General features: G+C 41.5%; 2 protein-coding genes across 2 annotated transcripts in view; one reads left to right on the top strand and one right to left on the bottom strand.

The window, feature by feature from the left end:
* Positions 1 to 5,193: 5,193 nt before the first annotated feature.
* LOC306971569 (uncharacterized protein) lies at positions 5,194 to 7,870 on the bottom strand. Its single transcript, XM_079567884.1, has 3 exons — positions 7,490 to 7,870; positions 7,157 to 7,280; positions 5,194 to 6,506 (listed from the first exon to the last, which is right to left on the bottom strand). Exons 1-3 carry the CDS (start codon positions 7,650 to 7,652, stop codon positions 6,191 to 6,193), a joined length of 603 nt encoding a protein of 200 aa, XP_079424010.1. The 5' UTR covers positions 7,653 to 7,870; the 3' UTR covers positions 5,194 to 6,190.
* Positions 7,871 to 9,083: 1,213 nt separating this feature from the next.
* tubgcp6 (tubulin gamma complex component 6) overlaps positions 9,084 to 27,540 on the top strand; it is a 55,667-nt gene continuing 37,210 nt past the window's right edge. The window contains exons 1-8 of the mRNA XM_079567074.1: positions 9,084 to 9,876; positions 12,225 to 12,388; positions 12,547 to 12,760; positions 17,845 to 18,003; positions 19,188 to 19,309; positions 20,319 to 20,382; positions 20,471 to 20,580; positions 22,337 to 22,428. Coding sequence (XP_079423200.1) covers positions 9,091 to 9,876; positions 12,225 to 12,388; positions 12,547 to 12,760; positions 17,845 to 18,003; positions 19,188 to 19,309; positions 20,319 to 20,382; positions 20,471 to 20,580; positions 22,337 to 22,428 — 1,711 coding nt within the window. The 5' untranslated portion in view covers positions 9,084 to 9,090. The remainder of the gene's footprint in view (positions 9,877 to 12,224; positions 12,389 to 12,546; positions 12,761 to 17,844; positions 18,004 to 19,187; positions 19,310 to 20,318; positions 20,383 to 20,470; positions 20,581 to 22,336; positions 22,429 to 27,540) is intronic.

Below are 27,540 nucleotides of genomic sequence, written 5' to 3' on the forward strand. Positions count from 1 at the left end.
AGAATAGAAGTGTCATAACATGCAAATCTACCAGCATTTTGGTCAGTTTGGTCTGTTATTTCAATCTCTATACCAGAGGTACAAGTTTGTGTTGATGATTTTCTTCTTCCCCAAAACACCAAAGGCCAAACCTCCCGAGTGTAATCCAAAGGAAAGTGCCGTTTTCTACAAATGCCAGTGTTTGATCTTGTGTTTCTCATAGCAGACCATGGCGTAACCTTTTCGGTCCATAGCAGGGGTGGGCAATTAATTTTCATAAGGGGCCACATGAGAAGCCTGAATTGAGCCTGAGGGCCGCACCAACAATAACTCAAACTTATATCGGGATATAAGTATAATATCTTGGGAGTGTATCGCCAGGGTCCATAAACAAACATTCCAAAATAAAAAATAATTTTGATTGGGGAAATACTTTGAGGACTTTTTTTCAATAAATGAATAATAATGAGCCTGGCAGGACTGTAGCCTCATAAAGGGAGCGGGGCTTTTGTTTGTTTTTGCATTTTGGCCAAATGCAGACATTAAACATCGACCCGCACCACAGCGGGACCGGCTGTATGTCTCTTTCTCTCGGGACACGGACAGAGTTAAACTCATGGTGGGATTGATAAAGTTTTTAGTTATAAAATCCTATAATGTTAAAAGAATAACACAAGGCAGTGCAATGTAAACGAGGGAAAGATGTGAGGCTATAGGAGAGCAGTCGACGTCTCTCTTTTTCTAACCTGTTTACTGCCACCTTAGGGTTAGGGTTAAGGTTAACCACTATTCATATCCAAATCTCAAAGCATATTGACTGGAGAGCTTGCAGCCTATATGCTAACGTGATACCTCATTTGGAAGCCAAGACCTTCTAGTTTCTGAAAATATGTGTGAGATGTGTGTGAGTGAAACACAACTTACGTTACATTTGCTGCTCATAACCCGAATTATATCCTGATTAGGGTTAACTAACTAACTCCCCTCCTGGAACCGCCACCTTAACGTGGTGGAGGGGTTTGAGTACCCGAATGATCCTGGGAGCTTTGGGTCGGGGGCTTCATGTCTCCCATGGCAAACAGGTCCTAGGTGACGGGTCAGACAAAGAGCGGTTCAGAAGCCCCTTATGAGAGACCAACAGGCCTGAGAACCACAAGGCCGGCTTTCTGTGGACCCACCACCTGCAGGAGGAGCCATAGGGGCTGGTGCAATGTGACTTGGGCAGCTCCAACAACTGCCCCCACGACCCGAAAACGGAAGAGTGGACGAGAATGAATGGATGGATGGATGGATGGATGGATGGATGGTTAACTAACCCTAACCCCAGCTCCCTGATCGGGGGGACGGCAGGTAACTGGTTAAGTGATGCCCTCTTGCCAGTGGCGCTGGCACAGAGCGCAACAACTGAGCACAGGAAAGATAACATCGCATTTAGAGCAACACTGTTCTTGCGCCAGGCGGAAGATGAGGCCCATTGACAGTAGCAGGTATTTCATCTCTGATTTGTTTAAAGGTGGGGCATTATGCAAAATTGACTTTTTCAAGCTTTACATCATGTTATTATGTCATTCCCTCATTAAAAACATGCCTGAAGTGTTGCCTTGGCACATTCACGTATTTTTGAGTAATCTGTAAAAACTCTGATGGCGGCCATTTTAGGGATAGGTTTGCCTGAGTCCTCCTAGGAACGCCCCCACCTCCTGGAGACGCCTCTGAGCTTTCGTCACCAGCCGAGTAACCAACCACTGCTCCTCAGCAGAACCCCCTCCCCACTGATGCCACAGACAGCGTGTGGAGGGGGCGTGTCGGAAAGGGTCAGAGGTTCTTAAAGAGACAGAGGCCTATTTCAAGACATTCACTACAGCCATTTTGAGAGAGCAATTTTATACAAGGGAGTTATTCTAATTTACTGCATTTACAGACCAACAGAAGGTTTTGTCAGCATTGTAGTGTGATATAGACTGGTGCTATGTGATTGAAAAAAGCATAATACCCCCTCTTTAATAACATTTCTCTAAATCATCCTGGGGGCCTGAGGTTGTTTGCTGGAGGGCCGAATTTGGCCCCCGGGCCTTACGTTGCCTACCCCTTCCCTATAACTCTGACTCAATGGGCCGCTACTACTGCCACTACTATCACTGCCTTGCAATTGATTCAAATTCTAATACAGAATCATGTTGCAAAAATAAATTATTAAGGATAAAGTGTCAAGATCGTCACCCATTGTTTCCTTCAACATATAAAGAAAAACAAGCTCCCAGAAAACAGTTGCCTCTTTACAAACGGGTTGTACACCTGCGCCCCGCTCTCTCTCTCTCAGCAGCAGGAGACCCAGTGTTTACCAGCAGGTTCAGTCTCACCTCCACGTGGCTCGAACATAATGAGATTTGGCTTTGATTTTCTTCGCCTTCGGGAGGAGAGAGCGGGAGAACTCGTGTGAAAGTAAAAACAATGACAAGGTGGTGTCGTTTTAAACTGTTGCTCTGATGAATTATTTAAGACCCACATAAATAACAGATTTCTAGGGCACCTTAAGCTGGAGCCAAACACTGGATTGTGCCATAGGGGGGAAAGCTACATGAAGAAATATAAAAAAAAAAACAGTTAAACAAAAGCGTGTCCCTGAATGCAGCGGTACAAGGGCGAGGAAGGCTTTCTCTGTTTTTAACGGGTTGGAGTCAAGGCCTGCCTGGTCCCACAGAAATACACATTTGCATATTCACCAGACGACTGTAGACGATAGCAGTAAGTGTGATGAAGTTCATGCGCATTAAAACTAGGAATACGGATGAAAAAATAATGACTGGTTAATTGCTGTGTGCCTTGGTTGTTAGTAGTTTCAGTACATGTTTTTTCATTTTATTATGTTTCCCTGGAAGACTTACGGACATTACAGCCACACCACGTAACATTTCACCCAATGAATAGACTAGAATACAAGCATTTATTCAATTACAGATATTTAGATCGTTAAAAATACCTAAAAGTGATCTACTGAGAGTGGGGACGTCTCCAGCTCGTCTCCATGGCGATGTTGACTAAAGGCAGCCAAATGTGACATTTTGACTCATCCAAATCCATGCATAAGTATTGCAAAAGTAGCATTTTCTGTGTGGAGCTGGTCATTAGGAGCATGTTTTGTGTTGCCAGTGTTAGTAATGGGACACATGCATTTCGAATATGTATTTAAAACGGCCATTTTGAATAACTGCATTCAGGTAAAGTTACTATTGTTTGTTCACTAGACTTTCGGATCCATCGGAACTTTAGCCGTATTCACTATAATGGGATTGGTGGATCTGATATCACCAAGTAATTAAAGGGACTATACGGAGTTTAAAAATATAAAATTCAGCAGCTCGTGTCCTGACGAAGACCAGGAGGCGGGACCACATTACACCGGTTTTAGAATCGCTGCATTGGCTCCCCGTGTGTTTCAGGATCGATTTTAAAGTTCTTTTAATGGTTTTTAAATGTCTTAATGGTCTTGGTCCTTCTTATCTTTCAGAACTGTTTTTACCTTACGAACCTTCGCGGCCCCTTCGCTCCTCCTCAGGGGTCTCCTAGTTATTCCTAAAGTCAACAAAAGGACTCATGGTGAGGCGTCTTTCCAATATTACGGCCCTCGCCTCTGGAACGACCTGAGGAGGAGCTCAGAGCTGCAGAGAACGTTCATGTTTTTAAGAGCAGGCTCAAGACCCACCTTTTTAGCTTAGCATTTAACTGACTAATCTATTTAATCCTAATATATAAAATGTATATATGGGAGGTTGTCCCAGGCGCATTGTTTTAAATGTTGTAATCTGTAAAGCACTTTGTGATACCTTTCGGTATGAAAAGCGCTTTATAAATAAAGTTTGATTGATTGATTGATTGGAAAATTATGTATTTTCCTCCCCCTACATGTTCCAGCAATGTTCTAAGGTGTAGAATGAGCCCAGACCTGTTCACCACAACTGTCTCTAAAATCCTGCACTGTCACTCAAAAAGTTGTTACTTCAGGTCCGAATTGGCGTCATGCACGAGCTTAATATAGAAGGTGCAGTTACACGTGTGACCTGAGGTGGTAGTAGTGAGTATAAAATGGCCAACTTGCATCTAGCCTCTTTAAGAGTCCAGGGCCAATGTCAAAATTGTTTGCCCAGGACCAACATTAGGGTTAGGGTTAAGGTTAGGCTGTAACATCTGTCTTGGGCAAACAACTTTACATTGCGGGGCCCTGGACTCTTAATTACTTTGTGATATCAGATCCACCAATGGGATTTTGCTGATTTTAACCTGCTGTGGAGCCCAGGCTCTTTTAATCATCTGGTCACACAGACATATTACTTTTAGACTGGATTTTCTTTTCTGACAATAATTATCAAACATATCTTCACATTGTCTGGAGCTATGGTGAGATATATTATTCTAATTAGGTGTAAAACAGTTTTTGGCTTTTCATCTGTTGTTATTTCAGCAGGAGATTCAGATAAAGTTGTGCTTTTGGTGTGTCTGTCTACAGATCTCTCAACAGTTTGGACCCAGTAGTAGCTTATTATTGTGTGTCATGTCACACTTTACCAATTTCATCTGAGGGTATTTAGAATACAGTTACTTTCCGAAAATCAAAGGAACACATCAAAGTACTCAATCAGCAAATTTCAGTTTCATAACCAGTACAAGAAAGAAAAAATCAAAACAGCCGAGGGAAAAGTGTAAGTGCTTTTTTCGCATTCTCAATTAACGGCAAATAAGTCTGTAACAGGCGGCGCAGAACGTTTAGCCAACATGTTATTAATCATGCGCCGCTTTTATGCATGAAAGTATTCTAAGTATTCAAATTACAGTAAATGGTCTCAATTTATATATAGCGTTTTTCTACCTTCATTAGGCCCAAAGCGCTTTAATGCAAGGAACCAGTCACCCATTTACTTTCAGGAGGCAGGATTCGAACCCCTGACCTTCCGATCATGAGACGACCTGCTCTACCATCTGTGCCACCATACTACTTTGATTGGATAAAGTAACGGAATACATTGCACAATAAGGCCAATATTCAGTATTCTGTAACTAAGTACAATTTCAAAGTATTCTCCTCAACGCCGTGTATTGCTGGCAACAGTATGATCCAAAATGTTACGAGGCGTATCTTTAAATAAACCGCAAATGATAAATATGTAACAACAACAATTAGAGACCATTTATTTATATGGTTTTATATCAAACCTGGCAGGAGTGTTGATCAAATGCCTTCACAGTTTTTACACTGTTATCACATGAAATAAAAAAAAAGGAGGGGGGAACAAAATCCCACTCTGCTGTTATTATGTCAAACCCAAATCCTTATCAAGTCACTGATACAGTATGATACAGAAGTCTGTGATCGATATTAAATTATACATTGCTGACTTTCAACAAAGTGCTGAAATGTAACCTCTGAGGTTAAGGTCTACTTTTTGTCCCCTTTGGGAAATTTATCCTCTGCATCAGAGCCATCCTTCAATGCCACCGGAGCGTCCAACAGGAAAAAGTGCACAAACATGTTTAAACCTGTTTGTTTTCTTCAGATTTAAATGCTATTTGCAGATAATCTTTACTCTTTGAGGTGGAGACATCGACTCCAAATCACAAGTGCTTTTTTATATAGAATTATCTAATAAAAATCTATAACTGTTGCGTAACAACAAGACTGTACAAAGGTGGGAGTTACAAGGCTAAAGGCGGTAATAGTGATGCGTCCTTATTGAAAAAAATGTTATACATGGTAGAGATGCATGCAAGAGTACAACATGTTTCATGAGACCTACAAGAATAGAAACGTAGACAAATTTAGTTTTTAAAAATACAGTTAAAGTACAAACTATACAGTAAAGATCAAAAGTTAAATTAACAAGTCATGTCATTCTTTTGTAGCTTAGACTCCAAATGTAGCAACTACATTTTAATTTATATTAAATTACCTCACAAGTTTGAGGGAAATATTTAAATTAGACTCAACTAAAGGTAGTAGTTCTTTTCTTTCTACAAATAAGTGCCATATTCATTGAGGCTGTACAATTAAAAAGATAAAACATCAAACTATGTACATGTTACTACAATCCTCATAATCCTCAAAATGTCCATAACTTGCGCTGTCGTGTGGCTCAGTGGTTCAGCGCTGTAACGGTTTGACCCCATTCTCTCCTCCATTTGTTGCTTTGTTAACCCACAAACAACCCCCCCCCCTCTGCTACAGCGGGCCTTCAAAGTTCCCCAGACCGTTGAGGATAAACACCTGTGCCTGTCTTCTGGTGGTTCGGTCCATTCGAGCTAAAATGGGCACGAGGCTCATTGCAAAGTGGTAAGACTCATCCAGGTCGGACTGAGGGACGTCTTTCGGGTTGACGGGGACGTACGGTCCAGGAGAAATGGACCTCTTGGAGGCCTTGCTCTCAGGGGGTCGAGAGGCCGTGATTTCCGCTGAAGCCGCCGCCGCAGCCAGGAGGTCCCCGTTCTCCCCCTGAGCACTGTCCTCGTCCTCGTTTGAGCATAAGTAACGCTTGGTTCTGTTGAATAGGAAGGAACGGTCTCGGTTACTCATGAATCTGAAATTATTTTAGATAATTAGTTAAACAATAAACTGGACATTAATATTCAGTATCTTATATTTAAAGGTACACTGCGTAACATTTTGGACTATACTGTTGCCATCAGTACAAAACATGCTCCGAATGACCAGCTCCACAGACAACGCTATTTCTGCAGTGAGAAATCAAAGAATGGATTTGGATGGGAACCTAACCTGTTTAAATCTCAAATTCTGCTGACTTTAGTCGACATCTCCATGGAAACGAGCTGGAGACGTACCCACTCCCGGTAAAGTTATGAGCTATGAGCTGAGCCGCTTACAGCAAAATCAAATGTTTGTTTGAGGTATTTTTCATTGCTGAAAATATCTGTCATAAAATAAAAGTATTTAAATTTTATTTTTTGGGGGGTAAAATTCTACGCAGTGTAGCTTTAATGTGGCAGTAAAACTAATCTCATCAATGCTCAAAATGCATTCACAAATTGTTTTCCAACCTGCTTGCAAACTTCACTTAAGTTTTCTAAGTTCAAAGTATTAATAAAATAACTTCATACATACATTCCACTTTGATCTTGGAACAAACCATGCGTTTTGAGCAACAAAAATAAAAAGTATTTGCATGTTTACCGTTTTGATTGAAGAAAGGGTGTGAGGAAATACAGTTTCTCTGCATATCTGTGCTCCTTTTGGGCATTTTTGGCTTTTACAAAGCCGTCTCGCAGTGCCTTCCACCTAGACTTGCAGAAGTCCACTGAAAAACACAGAGCAAACAGACAAACACTTGGTAAGACTTTTATCCAGCGCCTCAGGGCTCCTCCTGACAGATGAGTTCACCTCAGCCTCTGTCATTGTGGTGTGAGTGCCCTGTGCAGCAGTGTCTACATGTCACACTGTCATCATTATTGAACACATGGTGTGAATGTAACAGGTAAATACTTCAACTGAAATATAGAAACTTACCCTCTAACCCCAAGGTTTTGGCCAAAGAGGCCCACTCCTTTTCTTTCACTACATTGTCTTTGTAAAATAGGTCTTTAGTGTCGAAAAACATCCTTCTTTTCTCAATCTCACGGATCAGCCTCTCATCGGTCATGGAGGTGTGATATTTAACGTTATCCGACATTTCTGAGCAAAGTGTAAATCAGAATGAACACAAACTTCTCTGCGTCGCGTCTGCGCCGCGATCATAGACGCGATGTCCGCGCAAACTGCTTCCGTTTATTTTCAATGTATTTCCGGGATTCAGACGCGTCACGGGCGCGTCCCGCTGCGTCCAGCCGCGACGAGGCTGCGCCAAAGCGCGGGGGGCGCGTGAAAATAAAAACATAGTCAGTTCCTGATTTATGACCAATAAGAGAACAGTTGCCTCACAGATCAGCCAATCACCGCAAAGGGAGCAACTCTTTTGACCAATCAAATCAGACCTGCTGCTGCTGCAGGCGCTCGGTGCCTGCGTTAGCATCGCGGCTGGAAATGTAATATTTGCCTCAGAGTCGACAGTAAAGATCATCATTCACACAGTTAAAGTGATCATTGTTAAACCTCTGTGATCTGCACCGCGGCTGCTGAATGCAGGATGAAGGAGCGAAGCTTTCTGCAAGCATCACGTTAGCATGTCAGGTAAACAGAAGCGCTTCAGCCGTGAGGAGGAGGATGTCCTCCCAACAAACCTGACTTGTGAGTAAATATCACACTCGTACTTGGATCTAAAAGCTCCTGCATCTAAACGCTCCTGATCACACTGGGATAGAGCCATCATGCAGTAAAGCGTTGACAGAAGAGCAGGCATTGAGAGAGGGATTTATTTTGATGCAGAGGAGGCAGCTGCCTAGTACTGCTAGTACTCCGTTATTTACTCAAATACAAGTACGTGCGTAACTTTTTGAAAGGAACTGGAGTCATTTAAGTTTTAGTTCAGTAGTACAGTAGTAATCACTCAGTACTTTTTACTTATGTACTATAGTACCAATGAAGATTGACATCAGATATCATATACTGTATCGGTATATTGATATCCCATCAGATATTACATTGAGTGTGGTGACATCTATCTATCTATCTATCTATCTATCTATCTATCTATCTATCTATCTATCTATCTATCTATCTATCTATCTATCTATCTATCTATCTATCTATCTATCTATCTATCTATAAATCTATAATAATAATATTTTGGTCACACCTGTTTCATACAGTATCCTAATATAACAGTAGTAATATAACAGTGTCAACATATATAGCATAATTATCTAATCAAATGCTCACAAAGGAGTGGGATGAATGTAACCATTGCAGCATTTAAAAACTAGATTGACTTATTTTCCATAATTCAAGTTGTTTTCTGCTTTCAGTGTTTTTATCTGACTGTATTCCATCCATTGCTTGTTTTGTCCTTCATAGCTTTAATGTTATTGTTTCTGTGAGGCACATTGGGTTGCTTCATGTGAAATGTGCTTTGCAAATAATACTGACTTCTCTTCTCTAGTGACATCCCACCACACTCATGAATTCATTCAGACATCCCTATTTCTGTTACAGGGTGAAACTGAGCCGCCATTATGATCTCGAATCTGCATACTAAACCCTGCGCTCACGACAGCAGCATCACGGAGCTGGTGAGCGCCCTCTGTGACCGCTGCCTGTCCGGAGTGTCCTGGAAGAGACGAGCTTTAGGGGGCGTTTCACGGGAAAGTTTCCACAACACTCTGAAGAAGCGCGCTTATGGAGCTCTGTTATCGAAAGTCTTTCAAGATGGCACCACCAAAGGCTGCACCCCGAGGCCGAACCCCACCGCCAGTAACACACCCCCGAGAAGTAAAGTCTTGATGATATGTTTTGACTTGCGAGTGGCGGGATGCAGGGAAGAGGCGGAAAGATTGGAAGGGTTGCTCGAGTCTCTGCCAGAGGGGGCGTCTTCGGGTTTGAAGGAAGTAGATGCGGTTTTGGAGCTCCTGGTGCATCTCGCCGGCACGACCCCGCCACCCCCGACCACTTTCAGCCGGGACTACATGAGGAGGGAGCGTCCCGTGGAGCGCAAGCCTCAACCCTGCGGCTATCAGAGCGAGGAGCTGCAAAGGCTGGAGGCTCGGGCTTGGGGGCTGATTTGCGCAGAGGAGTGGGGAGCTTTGGACACCATTTGCGGGACGCTGACGCTCATGGACGCCCCCCCTGGCACCGGGCTGGCCACGCTGCGGACTAAAACAGAAGCGGAGGAAAAATTTGACAAGGAGACTCGAATGACGCTGTTTGGGGCGCTACAGCACACTCGCACCTCGGACATTGACATTAGACTGGACTTGCCGCCTATTCCCGGGAATATTGACGTCACTGGATTAGCTATCAAGGTAAGCTGTTTAATTTTGAGTGTCTTTCTTGCAAGTTTTTGGCTCAGTTGGTTGAGCATACGTACTGTAACTTGAAGGTTGACAGTTAACCAGTTGATACTTGTGTCCCAGGGAAAGACACTTGGTGGTTGGAGAGGTTTAAATGTTGCTATTTTACAGTATTGAATAGAATAAGAAAGTACATTACTTTATTTACTTGTTAAAGCAGTACTAAGTAACGCGTTTACCTTAATAAATCCTTTTCGTAGTCCCTGTGGGGGTAATACAAGTGTCTATGGGATGATTGGAGGGTCTTTCATCCCCCCCCTGGTGTCTCTGGCCAGAAAACCAAGTTTGCAACTTGACTGCCACCGGTCCGGAGCAACCAATACACACTAGTGGAATCACGAAGAAGCTGCTAACATGCTAACGGGCAAAGCTAACTGCGGGCTAACGTCACTTTAAACAGTATTTACAGCCAAGTTTGAGTGAAAAAAAAAATTTCCATTGTATAATTGGATGCACAGTAACCCTCTCTCTCTTCGCCTTTCCTGTATTTACTCTCCAAGACAATTAAAAAGATAAAAAATCGTAACTTGCTACTACACCTGCAGTTGCGCTTATGGCCTCTAGGGGGAAGAGTTACTTAGTACTGCTTTAAGTACTAACTCTTGCCCCTGGAGGCCATAAGTGCAACTGCAGGTCTCGTAGCAAGTTGCGATTTTTTAACTTATTAATTGTCTTGGAGAGTAAATACTAGGCTGACAGGAAAGGCGAAGGGAGAGAGGGATATTGTACATCCAATTACACAATGGAAGTAATTTTTTCACTCAAACTTGGCTGTAAATACTGTTTAAAGTGACGCAAGCCCGCAATTAGCTTTGCCTGTTAGCCTATTAGCTTCTTCTTCGTGATTCCATTAGTGTGTATTGGTTGCTCCGGTCCGGTGGCAGTCAAGTTGCAAACCTGGTTTTCTGGCCAGAGACACCAGGGGGAGATGAAAGACCTTCCAATCACCCCATAAACACTTGTATTACCCCCACAGGGACTACGGAAAGGATTTATTAAGGTAAACACGTTACTTAGTACTGCTTTAAACCATCTACTTTATGCTGATGACCTGCTCATCATGTTCATCATGCAGGCCTGCAGCAACTGCAAAGTGTGTACTGAATATGGTGAACAATGACATCATGTGTAACCCTAAAAAGAGCATTGTGATGATCATGAGGACTAAAGAGCAACATAAGGCTGTGTTTCCCATTTTCCACTTGTCAGGAGGGGAACTGGCGGTTGTGAAAAAAGTGAAATAGCTCGGTCACATCATCAGGAGTGACCTTTCTGAAAATGATGACATTCAGAGGCAGGACTGTAAATTGTCTGCAGAAGCTAACATGCTGGCACGGAAATTTGGTATGTGTACAGCAAATGTAAGCACACACCACTCCACACTGCCCACCTGTGGCGCTGCTACACAAAAGCTAAGTTCTATAAGCTTCACGTAGCATATAACGATGCTCTCAGGATTCTTTTGAAAACCCCTCGCTGGGAAAGTGCCAGTCTGCTGTTTGTGCAGAGTCATGTGACCAGATTAAATGCTGTAATAAGAAATGTTGTTTATAAATTTATGATGAGGCCCATGGACACACTTTTTTTTTTTATACGGACTGACCCGAGCAGTATCAGGTACAGCTCGGTGCTTTGGAGGCACTAGAGAACGTGCTTATATGGACTATAATAGTGATATTCTCTGTTAAGTTTGTCTGTTTTTTTTTACATGTTTTTATGGGCCTTTGTGAGTCTGAAATAAAGATTGATAAAGATAAAAATAAAGATTGATCGATAAAAATATACTTCAATCATACCCAACAAATCTGGGCTATTTGCTGCACTGACAACAGGATGTAAAATGGGAATAAATTTGTAAGATTTAATATAACAACTGGTAGATGTTGTACAAAAGGTGTCCCAACAGTGTATATAAGTATTTACAAATTTGAGTTAATTAACCAACATTAACAACAAAAAGGTTGGGAAAAACCGATAACCCAAATAGGCTAACAACAGCTTCCACAAAATACCAAAGTGGAGCTAAAAAAAAAAACTAACAAGTATCAACTAAAGGAGAAACAACAGAGTCGGGCTCCAGTTCTCGCCAAACAAGAGGAGGCGGGAGCCTATGCATAGCAAAAGAAAGCCTTCAATAAAACTTCAGAATATCCAAACCCCAGGATATTTACTTTTCGGGTTATATAAGGAAAGACATTTATCATAAAGAGGGAAAAAAAACAAAGCTTTCTTGTGGAAGAAATGACCTTTTTGCAATATTATACTTGTAAAATGTGTTTATATCTCCACCATGGTTGCAGGTGCCTCCTTGTTTAGACCAATCTGAAGATGAAGGATTCCAGTCGGCCTCGAATCTGACCCCAGACTCTCAGTCCGAGTCCAGCCCAGGTCCGGAGCTGGATTTGTGGGAAGCGCTTCAGACGTTTGAGCCTGGACGCCGGCGATGCTGGGAGTCTGTCGGCTGGTAAATAACTTTAACTGTATACATGAGCATTTAGCAGTGAGTCAAACTGAGTCTTATTGGAGGATTAATATTTCTTTGTACTTAGCAGGATTTTGAACAATACTAAAAGAATAATGCATTTTATTGTCACCATACTAATAAAGTCTCTCCCTGTGCAGTCCTCCAGGGAATAAGGAGTCCCTGTTTGTCACTGAGTCGGGCCGAGAGGCGTTTGATCAGCTGTACCGTCTGTGGGAGGGGGGCATGAAGGTCCTGAGCGGGGACACGCCTTCGCCTCTGCTCCCTCTGCCCCAGGACACCCAGGCACAACTCGTCACCGATGTCCTCAACGTGCTCATCGGAGTGGCATCCACGACCTTCCCCCTGAATAAGGTTAGTCGAAACAGAATTCTTTTTTTCCTCATCTTATCTCTACTTATCACAATACAATGAATGCAGCTCAACAGAAGTGTTCCCTTTATATGTGAAATAAATGTTTTGAGATAATCCTGCAAAATGTGCTGCCAAATTATCAGGATCAAAACATTAGATTGAAACAGTAACAGTATAGCAAGAAGCCACAATTATTGCAGAATCGCTCCGGTCTCCTATTTTACTGTTTTTGATAACAGTCTGGAGACAAAACACATTTCTCTGTTTAATGTTGGCCTGTTGCAATAATTTCTATATCGATTTATCATTCAATAAAGGGCAGATACATGCAAAAATCTTATTTCTACTCCATATTAGGGCTGTGCAATTAATCGAAATTCGATTACGATTTCGATTACTACACTAAACGATTACGAAATTAGCATAATCGCAAAAAAACGATTCTAATGTTTTTCACTTTTTTTTTTGCAAAGCAGACTTGCTTTTCAGGCCGCTGGGATTATTTTCCCTTCTCATTTCACGTGCCATGGCCAATGCTTTTTCCTGACATAATAACAAACGGCGCTGTGTGATGATGTCATCAGGCCGCGCTGATCTGTTTACTTGAGCAGGTGTGAGAGCTGGCCAGCAGGGGGCAGGTGTGAAACAAAGACCTGTTTTTAATCAAGGCAAACTTGAAATCATTTGTACTTTTATGACTGTTCAGAAAACAGAAAATATCAGCATCGTTTTTTGATTAATAAGTAAATAAAATAAAGATATAATAAAAAAGAAATCGTTTGAATAATCGTGATTTCAATTATGACTTTTATGACAATTATGATTTTTCAATAATCGAGCATTTTTTCAATACATTTTGCAGAACTAAATTGTGTGTCATGTTTATTGCAACTCGTGTGTTATTAATGATATGTTAAAGCAGAGCAGGTTTCAATACTGACACCTACTGACAAAAAAATTCAAAAAAACATGACTTAGTGCAGCTTTAATAAGGAATTTTAGAACAAGAGAACGCTGAGCTTCAGTGCCATGGAGTGGTCCTCACTACTATTGATTATCGTGATATTTTCCTGCCTCAAATTGTGTGTGTATAATGTAGTGGTTTAGTAAAATATTACGTGTTATTACAATACTGAAGACATTTGTGGAATTTGTTTCCTCATTTTCTTGCTTCCCTGAATTAATCAAATTAAATAAAATGCTGAATATCTTGGATGGCTGATGAGGCCACGAGTAAGTTGAAGTGGTAATGATAAGTGACAACCTATTTTTGATTTTGACAGATGATAGATACTTGGGCTGAGACAAAATATCGGATCATATTGCAAAAAGTTTTGAGGAAATACTAAGTATCGATACTTTATCAAGTGTTGCAATACTTCCCATACTTATCTACAATCTTAACACTTCAATAAACATCAAATGCTATTTAGACACATGACATTTTACACATTTACAGGTAAACATTTCTTATCATAATTACTTACTGTATCGCAATATGTATTGTATCGGCCCCTGCATATCGTGATACTTTGACAAAAATGTATCGTCCCAGCCTGACTAGATACCGGTACTGAAAACTAGAGGTCGACCGATATGGGTTTTTCTAAGGCTCATACAGATGCCGATTTTTGGGGATTTCTATTGGCTGATGCCGATACGCTCAGCCAATATTTTTGACCGATTTTTCCAAATGTCTGGTGTATAATCCTGTAAAAACATAAATACTTGGTCACTCCAGCAGTGGCCGATTATACTTTATTGCTTAAGTTGATTCAGTCACATTTTCTGTCCCAGATTTGATTAGCTACCATTATAATAGGTAGCGTTCACGATTTAGAATGTGATGATGTCATAATGTCAGATGGAGGGCAGGGCCAATGCAATTCTATGGGAGAAATGCAGTTTTTGGAAGAAATCTCCAAAACGAAAATTGACAAATGTTTTTCCTCTTCAGTATTTGATCGTGATTGGATTCACAAACCTGTGATATTATTTTTTTGTCTGAAAGTCCTTTCATCATGGTCATGTTTTCGCATATTGTCACCACTTTTTGACATTTTTTAGAGATAATAATTGTACATTAGCTCACATGTGCCGACAGAGGAGATAATGAACTTTGTGACAGTTTTTGTTTCATGTGGATTCCTCCAGTAATGACTGAGATATGAGCCAAAAAACAAAGATATAAAAATATGCATTTTGTCAGTTACCATCGTTACCATAGTAACCGTCAGTTGACCTCCACCTCAATGTTAAACTATAGGCTCTTTAGAATGTTGTGATGTCACGTGAACGCTACCTATTAGCATCCTGCCGTTAGCATTAGCTGTTGCTAGCCATGGCATTTTGTAAGGTGATCAAAAATACAACTGCGGAGGTTAAAACTAACTCGGCGATTAAATTCTGTGCTTCAAAATGTCATGCAGCATGTCCATATTGGTGGAAGTTTAGTGAAACTCGTATTTAACAAACTTGTAGCTAATCAATTTTCCCCGTGGTGTTTCTCTGTTCCCCTAAGGCCTAGGGAGTTGTAGGAGGACTTTTTTCGGCGCTAGAATGGCTGATAGCCGATATTTGTAAAATCCTGAAATATCGGTCCGATATATCGCCCGACCTCTACTGAAAACTGCACCTTAGAAGATCTTTTTTGGTTAAATTTGTTGTAAAACGTCAGAAATTTGTAAAACTCGCACAAGGTCAGTGGTTAATGGCCGCTCCACAACAGGACAGTTCCAGGTTTAACTTCCATTCGTTCCTTGGTGTAGTTTCCCTGTTCTCCCCATGTCTGCCTAAGCTACTTTTACTATTAAACATGTACAATGGGGTTCCTGCTGGGGCCAGGGCTCCACTGCAAAAGAGATTCTGAATATCCGTGGGGGTTTCCTGGTTAAATAATGGTGTCATAATAATGAGACAATCCATCTGTTGGTTGTCATAATGTTTCCAATATGAAAAGTAAAAGAATATGACTGGTATTCGAATAGTGATATAAATATATAAAATGGTTGTTGTGATGCATGTCGAATCTTAATGTCGCTGCGTTTATTTAAGGCTTTCCATTTCTCTCTTTATTCCCCTGAAGCGTGCTGTCTGGAATGTTTTTTATTCAGCTCCAATAACGCAGCAATGATCCAGACAAAATGGCAAACATCTCTGACTATGTATAGCTGTGTAATGTAATAATCCTGCTAACTATTGCTCCACAATTCACTACGGATACGATCCTCGGGAAAATCCAATATTTTAAGCTCGGTGAGGACTCTCGCTGCTGCGGGCTTGTTTTATTGGATGTTATTAGACCGTACAGATATTCATTTTGGCTTCCTCTCCTCGATAAATATGTAATTCTCAGAGGTGAGTGGCTCCGCAAAAAATAGTGCATGACGAGTAAGAGAACTGTGACTTCCGACTAATATTAGTCGAGCAAAGGTCAGGCGTTCTCGAGTTGTAGTCAAGCTATAGTGTGCAATATTTAGTAAAAGTCAAATTAAATCAAAACATGTTTATTAAGGGGGTCATTTATCAAGGCAGGTGCTAAATTGCTGGGTTGCAGGTGACATCACACTGTTCTAAAGGCCTATAATCTTATATATTTGCACTTAATTTACAATCTGATGGTAACCTCTTAACCCCCGCCTAGACCAAATACATTTTCAACAGCTTTACCCAAATCTATACAAATACATTTCCTCGCGTTGTTGCCACATTCTAATCACTTTTTGTCACTTTTCTTTTGTCATAATTTTAGTCAAAGTGACATTTTAGCCGACTAAATTTGGACTCAAACTAAATTAAACGTTTTTCATGACACTAAAACTAAAATGTCCAGATATTTTTGTCGACTAAAAATAAGACTACGGTAAATAAAAATGAAAAGAAGCCACTAAAATTATCCAAACTTCCACTGACAGTCTGGAAAGATCCGTCTTAAATTTCGTGCACTAAATGTACATGCGTTTTTGTCACTCATTTTCGTGTCATTTTTGTTGCTATTTTGACACTTTTTTTCAAGACGCTGTTAGATCAGATCTAAAGCAAAACTGGAGAAAATGTGCTCAGATCATAATAATAGACAGTTTCTTACTGTTGATTTTATTATTGATTGATTGATATTGTTTGTAAGTACAAGAATTGGAAACTTGTACTTGGCTGGACGATATGGCAAAAAAAAATCTATCTTGATAAGAGTTTTTTTTTTCTCATATTGGTTAAATTTTCGATCGCCTTTATTTTTTCATAATGAAATAAATACATGTAGCTGATTCAAGGCTTTCCCCCTGTATCATTTAACACAAACATCTCCCATTGTCTCATCCAACCTCCAAAACTAGGTTCTGTTTCCGCCAAGGAAATGGCTACAAACCTGATGATTATAAAGACCTAGGACGATTATTGAGATTGAGCAAAGTAGAGATTGTGGTTTGCATTAATTACCCAGCCCCACTTCTACAACACATTTTTAAGATGGAAGTATACAGTATATATCTATCTCGGCTGATATTGAGCTGAAGGCAAGTAGTTGATGGTCAAACAGAATGTGTCCAAACGCTGGTGTTCCTCTGTTAAAGAATTGTGTTGTAAAACTGTTCTTAGAAGTACAACTTATCTTACATTAAGCATATAATGAGAGATAATAGGCTTCAAGTGGGTGGATGCGAGTTGCAATAAAACATTCGCCTTCGAGAAGTTGAAATACAATCCTATAAATGCTGCAACAGAAAGCGAAGGCTGCAATTATGGTGCATCAAAATCACTTTGAATGGTGGCAAATAATTGTCTAGTCAACTGCTGCTATTATTAAGGCAAGGCTACAGGACAAATTATGCACCAATCCAGTGTTAAGAGAGGAAAACTTAAACATCATTGTACAAGTACCAGCTTTCAGTTTTCATTTATGTTTTGGTAAAGGATTATATGAGTGACTCTGGTGTTTAGACATCTAGAAACAAACTGAAGGGCAAACTGCAGTTCTTATTCCAGCCTTTCTATCAAATATTTATGCTTCTGTTTCAACGCACAAATCGAAAACCTTGAAAATCCTATTAAACCGTATCACTCCCTTTTGTCATGTTATTTCCCAGAGTGTTCAGTTTGACGTGCGTCCCAGCGTGTGCGTGTCCGGGGCGTCTCCGGAGAGCGTGTCCCGCCTGCTGCAGGAGCTGGCTCAGTACGGCACTCACTACCTGCGCCTCAGCCACTTCTCCCTGCAGAGCGCCCACAAGAAGGGACTCGTCTTTCAGGTGATCTGCAAAGTCAATAATATATAAGTAATAATATAAGTAATATAAGTTGGTGTGCGGCGTAATTTCCAAGTGTAATGGTTCCTAAGCTGTGGAACAAGTACAGAAGGTGGTTCATTGACTTTAACTGATGGGAATACATGCGTTTCCAATGACATCACGCATAGTTCCGGTGGCCATTTTGAATACCAGTAGCATTAGGGCTAGCAAGTAGCATTACGCAGGACGAAAATAAAAGACAACGGATTGACAGTGGCATTTTTATGTTTTTGTAATAATTGCTCAAGAAGAAAACAGTTAAAACACCCCAGAGACATATAACCAGCAAATGTGGCACAGATGTAGCAGCGCTGTCTGTCAAGCTACAGCAGGATTTATTTCAGACTAAATTAACACATCAAAGAGGAAACGGAAAGCCTTTCTCTGTGATTTTTACAGTTTGTCATGTCAACAGAATCGGTGTTTAAGCTGCTCAAGACATTAGCATGCTACCAGTTAGCCAGTGTCAACCAATGGCTTCAAAATAATAAACACGTGTGGCTCACATCTATGAACACTGAGGAAATACTAGAGTAACAGCTCTGAGCTCTGTCACATGTTGTAGCCAAGGTTCTGAGTGAGGTTCAGGGCTTTCTCTTGGAGAGGTTGGAGCTGAGCTGTTGAAGCTAAATGCTATCCGGTAGCATGCTAACATCTTGAACACTGACTCAATGGTTTCTTCACATAAACGTGTGCTCTATGGCGCCGTGTTTGTACTCTTATCTTCTTGATGCAATGATTACGAGTACATAGAAATGCCACTGTCATTCAGTTGTCTTTCTTTTATATCCTGTGTAGAGATATTATTGTTACATGTTGTAGTACTGCACAATTCGGTATTCAAAATGGCCACCATAACAACAAAAGGCACATGACTGACAGGCATGTATAGATGGGTTGGGTTTCAGTCTGAACTAAGTTTGACTAATATAGGCCTAATTATGGACCAAATAAAGCAAGTTTAAAGGAGGACAATACTGTATTTGAGTAACTATTACATTGGACAAAAAGTTGGCCCTACAAAGAATAAAGATTGGAACTGCAAATATACAAAGTACCTCCAGAAGAAGCCACATTTCACAAGTGCTGCATGTTCCACTGTTTGAAAACTGCGTTATTCACCAGTATGAGTTTGTTTGCCTCAGGCGTTCACAGGTGGACTGAGAAAGTACCTGCACTACTACAGAGCCTGCGTCCTCAGCACTCCTCCCTCCCTCAGCCTCCTCACCATTGGATTCCTCTTCCGCAAAGTGGGACACCAGCTCCGGTGAGAGAAAATCAGGGCTGTCAATGTTAAAGCTTTAACGCACACGCTTAATCAAAACATAGTGAAAGCACCAATCATGCATTTATTGGAGATTAATCACATGTGTTTTGACCTAACTCACTCCTGTATCTGTATCTCCCGTATTACCTGAAAGGCAGAGGAGGCCATTACCCGTCAGTCCAGTTGGTCTCAGGAGCTGAGCTAATGTTAAGGCATCATAAAAGGGTTCAGCTTTACAGCTTTAATATGAAACCAGTAATGCAGTGCCAAGACCTGCATTACGAATTGCAAATGGTCAATATCTTTTCTTTTCATTCTTTATTTAGTACAGACACATATATATGGTCCATATAGATTAAAAAATAAATTAAAGTATATCACATAGATTCATGAAGTAGTTAATTAAATGTGAGGAAATGCCCTTAATCAGGTAATTAATTATAATATATAATATATAATAAAACCATATTGCCTCCAGTGTCTGCGTACATCGGTGTACGCATGACAGAGTCAATGGGCGACTGCTCCCTTATTATAAAGCGCTTTGGGCCTGATAAAGGTAGAAAAGCGCTGTATGAGTTCAGTCCATTTACCATAATAGTTACATTGAAATTAACTTCAATTAGTCGTGATTAATGAAATTACAAAAGTGTAATAAATCTGTCTGAAAATTCCCTTCATCTACAGTAAATATGAATACTTTTCTTTAAATTTGTGAATGGCCAGTAATGGGTCAAGAAAAATTTGTACATTTTAAGTCCAGGTGTGTTTTGGATGCTGCACAATTTTCACAACAGATTGTACATATTTATCCTTGAACAATAACGTTTTAGATTCCAAGTGTTTGGTTTATTAATGTATTGTTGCAAGATATGGTCAGCGCCTTAGTGGAGGTCTTCACTCTCCATATAGTGCTATATGGAGAGTACTTGTACCTGTATAATAATGTTTAGCGTGTTTGCCGATACCTCCTGTAATCGCAATAACACAATATGAAATGTAATCTCAGATACCTGTCGGAGCTGTGTTGTGTGGACGGGCCTTCGGGTGCGGGCCAAGCCACATTCCCCGTGGTGAGTTCAGTTTAATCTCTGGGTTTATGTCATCCATCATGAATGTGCTTGGCCTATCAGATGAGACGTCAGCTCTGCTCCTCCACAGGGCGTCAAGCTGCTGTCCTACCTGTACAACGAGGCCCAAAATAACTGCAGCAACGAGAACTACCCAGTCCTGCTGTCGCTGCTGAAGAGGAGCTGTGAGCCGTACACTCGGTGGGTCAAATGTCTCTTTAAATCTTTCATATGACATCATTTGCTTTATTGGGAGGACACAACTGACCGATCAGGCTTTGGGCAGAGGATATGAGTAACATAGATTATCTCTTCGTCAAGTGGAGTTCAAGTATCTCGGGGTCTTGTTCTCAGTGAGAGGCGGATGGAGCGTGAGATTGATAGACGTAGCGGTGAGGCCTCAGCAGTGATGCAGTCACTGTATCGGACTGTTGTGGTGAAGAGGGAGCCGAGTTGGGGGCAAAGCTCTGGATTTACTGGTTAAAGGGATAATTCATTTTTGACGTAGGGCCTCATTTCCTAGTTATCCAGAGTGTTGCTAATTTCTGGATGTATTTTTTTTTGTAATCCATGCAGTTCTATGTTTGAAGAGTTACGTGGCGCTAGGCTAGTGCAAGGCTAGCTCATTTCAGTCTGACCCGCTCCACAGAGCACCTGAGGCAAGTCACTTATAACACCAGACAAACGATATAAATGTCTGTATTGATAGCCATTTTGCATTTAAAATAACTTATATTTGAGCAGCATCAGCTTCGTGGTTGTATAAGCTACGCAGCGGTGGAGTGATCTGCTAGAAAATAGTCCCTCAAATTGGGTTAATTCATGTGATGCAAGGTCAGTTATATTCCAAAAATTGTTCTATCGACACAGACATTTATATGGTTAGTCTGGCGTTATAAGTGATTTGCCTCAGGTGCACTGTGGAGCGGGTTAGACTGTTTTTAATGCAGGCTAGCTGATACCATAGAAATGCGCTAGCCTAGCACAAGCCTAGTGCCATGAAACTCTTCAAATATAAGAACTGCATGAATTACAAAAAAAATATCTCCAGAAATCAACAACACTCTGGATAACTAGGAAATGAGGCCCTATGTCAAAAATCCTGAAATATCCCTTTAATTTGTATGTTCCTCACCTATGGTCATGAGATCTGGGTGATGACCGAAATGACAAGATTGCAGATACAGGCCGCTGAAATGAGTTTCCTTCGCAGGGTGGCTGGGCGCACCTTCAGAAGGTGAGTAGCTCAGTTACCCGGGAGGAGCACGGTGTAGAGTCTCTGGTCTGTTTCGGATGCCTCCTGGTCGCCTCCCTTGGGAGGTGTTCCGAGCATGTCCTATAGGGAGGAAGCTTCGTGGAAGACCCAGGACATGCTGGAGGGACTATGTCTCTATTGCCTGGTGTCGCCCCATAGAACAGCTGGAGGAGGTCTGCGTTAGAGGGAAGCCTGGACATCTCTGCTCAGACTGCTGCCTCCGCGACCTGGCCCCGGATAAAAAAAATGGATGGATAGGATAAAAAATTAACCAGTAATACCAGTAGTAAATTCTGGATATACAAAATATGAACAAAAATACTCCAAAATTGCACTTCTTGTAGGGTTTTCTCCAGGTGTCTGATGTAGAAGAACATAGAGGCCAATTGCAATTAAAAACATTGGTTACAAATGTAACTACGGTTCTATGAATCCTGGATGACTGCCAGAGAGGAGTGTCAATGTCCTCTGCAAACACATGAAGGATGAATGAAATGCTTTAATTATACTATTTCATTTGCAATCCAGAACATTGTGTTTACGGCGCTAAATCGTCTGCAGTTTCTTGTACATGCATTATTCAACACCATTCACGTATACAGGGTGTTTCTATGTGGCTTATCCTCAAGGACACACTTTCTCCATTTGCTCTCTCGCTCTCTTCCTGGTTTTGTGTGGCTGATTTTACTGTCCTTGATTTAGATTCGTGTCCGACTGGGTGTACAGCGGAGTGTTTCGAGACGTTTATGGAGAATTCATGATCCAGGTCAATGAGGAGCACCTGGGCTTCAGAGGTGAGTGGCAGACACCCCCGCACACACACACCAGCTCTCTCCTTTATGCAGAAAATGAACACTTGCCAGGCAGATTGTCTCGCAAAAAAACACACACATTTTATTACATCTTTCATTGCCCAGTTGGATTTGTCCTTGTCACCGAGTTATTGGATGATAATCAGTGGGAAACCGTATCATAGAGAGACAGCAGCCGCTGGGAGCCGAGCCATCCACACTCTGCCTCTGCTCTCTTCTCTATAAGCAAACCATGCGAGAAAACACAAATAAAAATGTTGTTCTTTCTCAAACTCCATTGGAAAATGCACTTTGAGTTTAATACATGAGAAAAGTAAGGCGTTGGCAAAAGTTCACTGACAGGTTACTGAACTGGGACTAAACAAGGTCCAGAACAACACAAGGACTGGAGTAATCATAGTATTTACTTCAAGAGTTGTGTGTCTGACAAAGCCGACTTCTTTGATGCCCGAGAAGAGTATCTTAGCTTTATTCACGCCATTTTGATTAATCCTTTTCGCATTGGTCATGTCTTCTTCTACTGCTGAAGCCCTCCGAACTGGATTTCCTGGATTTCATAGATGGAACACAAAACTGTTTTGTGCTTCATGGTAGTAATTTACCAACCGTTTGCTCATGTGCAAAACGAGTAGCTTGAGCAAAAGTGGATCAATTAACATATCTTTTTACCTCACACAGCATTCTCTCATTCACATATCAGATTTGGGGCCCTAGTACGGTTATACACACAATTTCAAAAGGTAAATTTGGAGCAACAAAAGCTCTTGTTTAGCTCTTGTCATGATCATTAATGCCCCTTAAAGGGACTATACGGAGTTTAAAAATGTTAAAATTAAGTATTTTCCTCCCCCTACATGTTCCAGCCATGTCCTAATGTGTAGAAAGAGCCCAGACCTGTTCACCACAACTGCCTCTAAAATCCTGCACTGTCACTCAAAAAGGTGTGAATTCGTAATGGAACCTGCAGTTACACGCATGACCTGAGGTGACAGTAGTGAGTATAAAATGGCTAACTTATCAAGCCCCTTTAAGCGTGTTCATTGCTATACTGTAGATTTTTTTCTACTGCCTGCAGAGGGAGCTCCAGGCAAATTCAAAATCCAGACAAGTCTCTCACTCCTTTCTGTCTTTTCATTGCATGTAATAATTTCAAATAGGAAAACGTTAACATTTTCAGAGGTATCTAAAATAACGCTAAGACTTTGAAGTTTGGGATAAAAAATGTTGATATTGCGCCTTTACTTGGAATCACTGTGGTTGCTAGGACGCTGCAGGATAGATTGTTTGGAAGGTTTTCTCTGCTGACGGACCCTTTCACCAGAAAACCAATAAAACAGTTGATACTGGAGCGCTGTAGAAACCACCGTGATCGAAAGTAAAGGTGTCAAACTGACCGCTCATACAGCCTCAAATACTTTTTTTTTTTTACCACATAAAAAGTTGCATAATGCACCTTTTAAGCCGCTGTGCCGCTCTCTCCCGTAGATAATAATTGACTTTGTTTAGTTTTGATATTTGATCACACAGAATGCATTACAAATGATTTGGCCCTTGTTAAAACCAAATCAAGGGCAACTGAAACCCATTATTTGTGCACTCATTAAACTGTTGGCACCAAGGAGTTGAGTAGAGTTAGGAAACGCATTTGCTGTATTGCAGAATCCGCCAAACAGACTCTCTCTCCATTTTTCTAATGAAGGTCATGCCCTGTTTACTGCCAGGGGTTCATATTTCGGTCAGAAATGGAGATGTTTTCAGTGTGATGGAAAGTTGTGTTATTCACCACCTTGTTTTGCAAACTTGTCGACTGCACAGCGTAACAACCCCGCTGAGTGAATGAATCATAATGGCCCTGCCCAAAAAAACACGCTGAGAACTCCTACCACCGAGACTAGCAATCCCATCCAATAATAAATGTACATCATGTAGTGAGGCGCTATATTACAGCGGATGCAATAAATTAGGTTTGGGTATTGGAGTGTATGGTGGCACATTGGTCCTTTTTCCTGCCTCTTAGAAAGGAGGCTTTGGGCTCAACTAAAATTGAGCTAAATCAGGAAAATCCGTACTAAAACAACAAACTGGCCCAACAATAACTAAAACTTATATCGGGATATAAGTATAATATATCAGGAGTGCATCGCCATAAACAAAAGCTCCAAAATAAAAAAAGGTTTTGATTGTTTTTTCAATAAATGAATAATAATGAGCCCGACAGGACTGTAGTGTTATAAAAACAGCTTACACTTATTGCACTTTACAAGCCTGTGTCACAAGTCTCTGCTACATTGTAGTCAATATTCATTCACTCCACACTACAAGCTACTATTTTAGCCACAGCTGCCCCGGGGCAGACTGTCCATTTCCCACTTGCAAGTCACACAATGTGTTGTTTATATCCTGATTTCTTGTTATGTCAGTGCCCTCTGCTGAACACCTGTGGAATTCTTTACTTTTATTCTTGTTTATTCTTATTCTGGTAATTAAAAAAAAATCATAGCTCCGCACAGGAATGGGATAGAGACTTCCTTTTTTTATTTTTTACATACTTATGAATTTATGCTCTACAAGTTGCGGGCCGGACTGAATCATCTTCTGGGCCGGATGTGGCCCGCGGTCCGTATTTTGCCCAGGTCTGCACTAGACGATCACAAAAATAGCATAATCGAGAAAAAACAATTATTAAGGATGCCCTCCCGCTCATCCATCCATCCAAAGCGCAAAAAGTCCGTCTTGCGCGGTTTGTGTGAGCGCGTCTGATTGGCTGAACTAACAGCGCAGGGTAATAATACTGTAAATATTATCGTACTAATATTTCTTATACTCTTAAGATAGCGTCACTGTTGAGCGCTCACCTTGTGCTGAAAGGAGAACAGCTGTTTAGAAGCCTCGATATCCTTTGCCCAGGCCCTGGTTTTGTTTAGTAGAAAAGTCTAAAACTCTTCTTCAGGAGCAGATCTCAACGGAGCTCAAAGCAAACTGTTATTATTTCATGTCGCTATGATGATTGTTTCTGTTCCCTTCGTATTTCACGTGCTACAGGCTCATGCTTTGGTCCGACATAAAAACATTAGCGCTGTGTGATGATCTCATCAGGCCACGCGGCTCTGTTGAACAGGTGTGAGGGCTGGCCAGCAGGGGGCAGGTATCTCTCAATAGAGGATTAGTTTAGAAACGTGAGCATATTTAATTTTGCGCTAGCGATAATTTGCCGATGTATGATGTAGACTTATTTGGACTGTTGAGGACTGCTCTCTTCGAGTTGTTAGCTACTGAGCAAACAAATTGCTATACTCCACTCCACTCATTCCCCCAAGGCGCACAAATGCTCACATCTTGTGTTCACATTTGGGACATCCACATCGACACTGATGTAGCCAGACTTTGTTGACACTAGAGCAGGGGAGCAGCACCAAATGTGCACCTCGTGTAAATCCTTCAAATCAATATTCATAACAGCGCATGCTAGCAGGCAGGTGAGTTTCTATAACCACCACTAAACCCGAAAGGAGAGACAACTATCCAATCTACCAGTCGACAGCAGTCCATAAATCCAGTTTTATGTGAATCATTATAGCCTTCCCAAATATTACATGTCATAGCACTACCGCCGCTCTCAAGGTCAGACCCTCTGCTTTCTGTGGCTAAGGGCTTCATTTGCTTCATCGGCTACACCTCATCAACTCCCGCGGTGAACCCAGGCGCTGCTCCCTTCTCCTGCCTTTTTTGGAGGACACGCACACAAAATGTCATTGTTCTCCCTGGAAGTCGCTCGGCCATGGAAGCAATCAGAAACTAGGCTTTCTTGGCAAGCCGCTGGGTCTCTGTAAAAAGCCCCCGGAAAGCTGCGCCGCGTTCATGCTCTCACAGACGCTCCTGGCTCGGGATCACTGCGCTAAGAGCCGGCAATTTCTAAGAGGTAATTCAAGCGGCTAGAGTTGTGCCATGCCCTGTAAGTCATACTAATAAGGGAAGTTTTAGACATGGTGCTGTAGATATTAGTCCACTCATACCCATGTTGGCTTTTCTGCTTCACTCCCCTGCATCTTGTACTGCTATCAGAGACATCATTAACCAGGAGCAACTACGGAGAAAATAATACGGCAATCTTGGCGGCTATGGATTTTCTATCTTTTCGATCTATGTACCAATTTCTTGCTTTCATGGCTGGCAGCTATAACCCTGTTGTGCGGCTGAAAATATGTATCCTGGCTACAGAGAATGACACACCATGAATGAAATGTAGAAAAAGAAAAGAATATTGCTAAATTGATTGCAGATCTATATGTTGTGCTGTGATCGTACCGGTGCAACACTATGTGAACCCGTTGACAGACATGTGGTTTTGGCTTTAGAGGCGAGTGCCACGGGGGATGCACACACGGACCGATTCTTATTCATCCATCAGGTCAATTCCCGACCCATGGTGACCAAATCGACTGGGCATCTCCATCTTGTGTCTTTTGCCATTACAAGACAATTCTTCTGAGTCTTTCCCAGTTTTTTCCAACACATTGTCCAGCTCTCTTCCTCTTTTCTGCCTTTCCCTCCATGGCCCCTTGCATGATGGTCAAGTCCGAGTGTCATTGCGTTTCGTACAAGGGTCTGGACCTTCATAATTGAGCTCCGTTAACAGGTGGGAGGGGTGAACTCCTTTGAAACTATTGGATCTGATTTTCGCTAGGTCATGACGTATGTAATGCTCTGGAGTGAGTGAAGCAGCTGTCATAACTCTTGGGGGCATTCCTTGCACGTTCCAAGGCTTCAATTTTAATTTCTGGATATTTGGGAGCCGAGCCAGAACGGATTGGAGAGCTTCCATTACTTTCGTATACGCCGCCATTTCCAAACTACAACCAGCAAATCGGAACAAATGCTTGACGTCACCTACAAGCCCCGAAAGTCAACCGATGTAACGCAGCCACTGAGATCAAGCCCAGACGTACATGTAGGGAGATGATAATTGACCGGAGTTTACGGATGGCTAAGGCCAGGCAATTACTAATCCCAAGAAAAAGGTTAAAAACAAAAAACGAACATATTACCGTATTTTCTGGACAATAAGTCGCCCTGAAGTATAAGTCGCACCAGCCA

This window comes from Gobius niger, assembly GCF_951799975.1.
Source record: "Gobius niger genome assembly, chromosome: 12".
NCBI lineage: Eukaryota > Metazoa > Chordata > Actinopteri > Gobiiformes > Gobiidae > Gobius > Gobius niger.

What these genes read in the sequence shown, in the direction of transcription:
- LOC306971569 (XM_079567884.1), bottom strand. Translation starts at nt 7,652, where the DNA reads ATGTCGGATAACGTTAAATATCACACCTCCATGACCGATGAGAGGCTG. An exon ending in CAAAACCTTGGGGTTAGAGG is followed by an intron (nt 7,281 to 7,489) that starts GTAAGTTTCTAT and finishes TGTGTTTTTCAG; the next exon opens with TGGACTTCTGCAAGTCTAGG. An exon ending in CCCTTTCTTCAATCAAAACG is followed by an intron (nt 6,507 to 7,156) that starts GTAAACATGCAA and finishes CCTATTCAACAG; the next exon opens with AACCAAGCGTTACTTATGCT.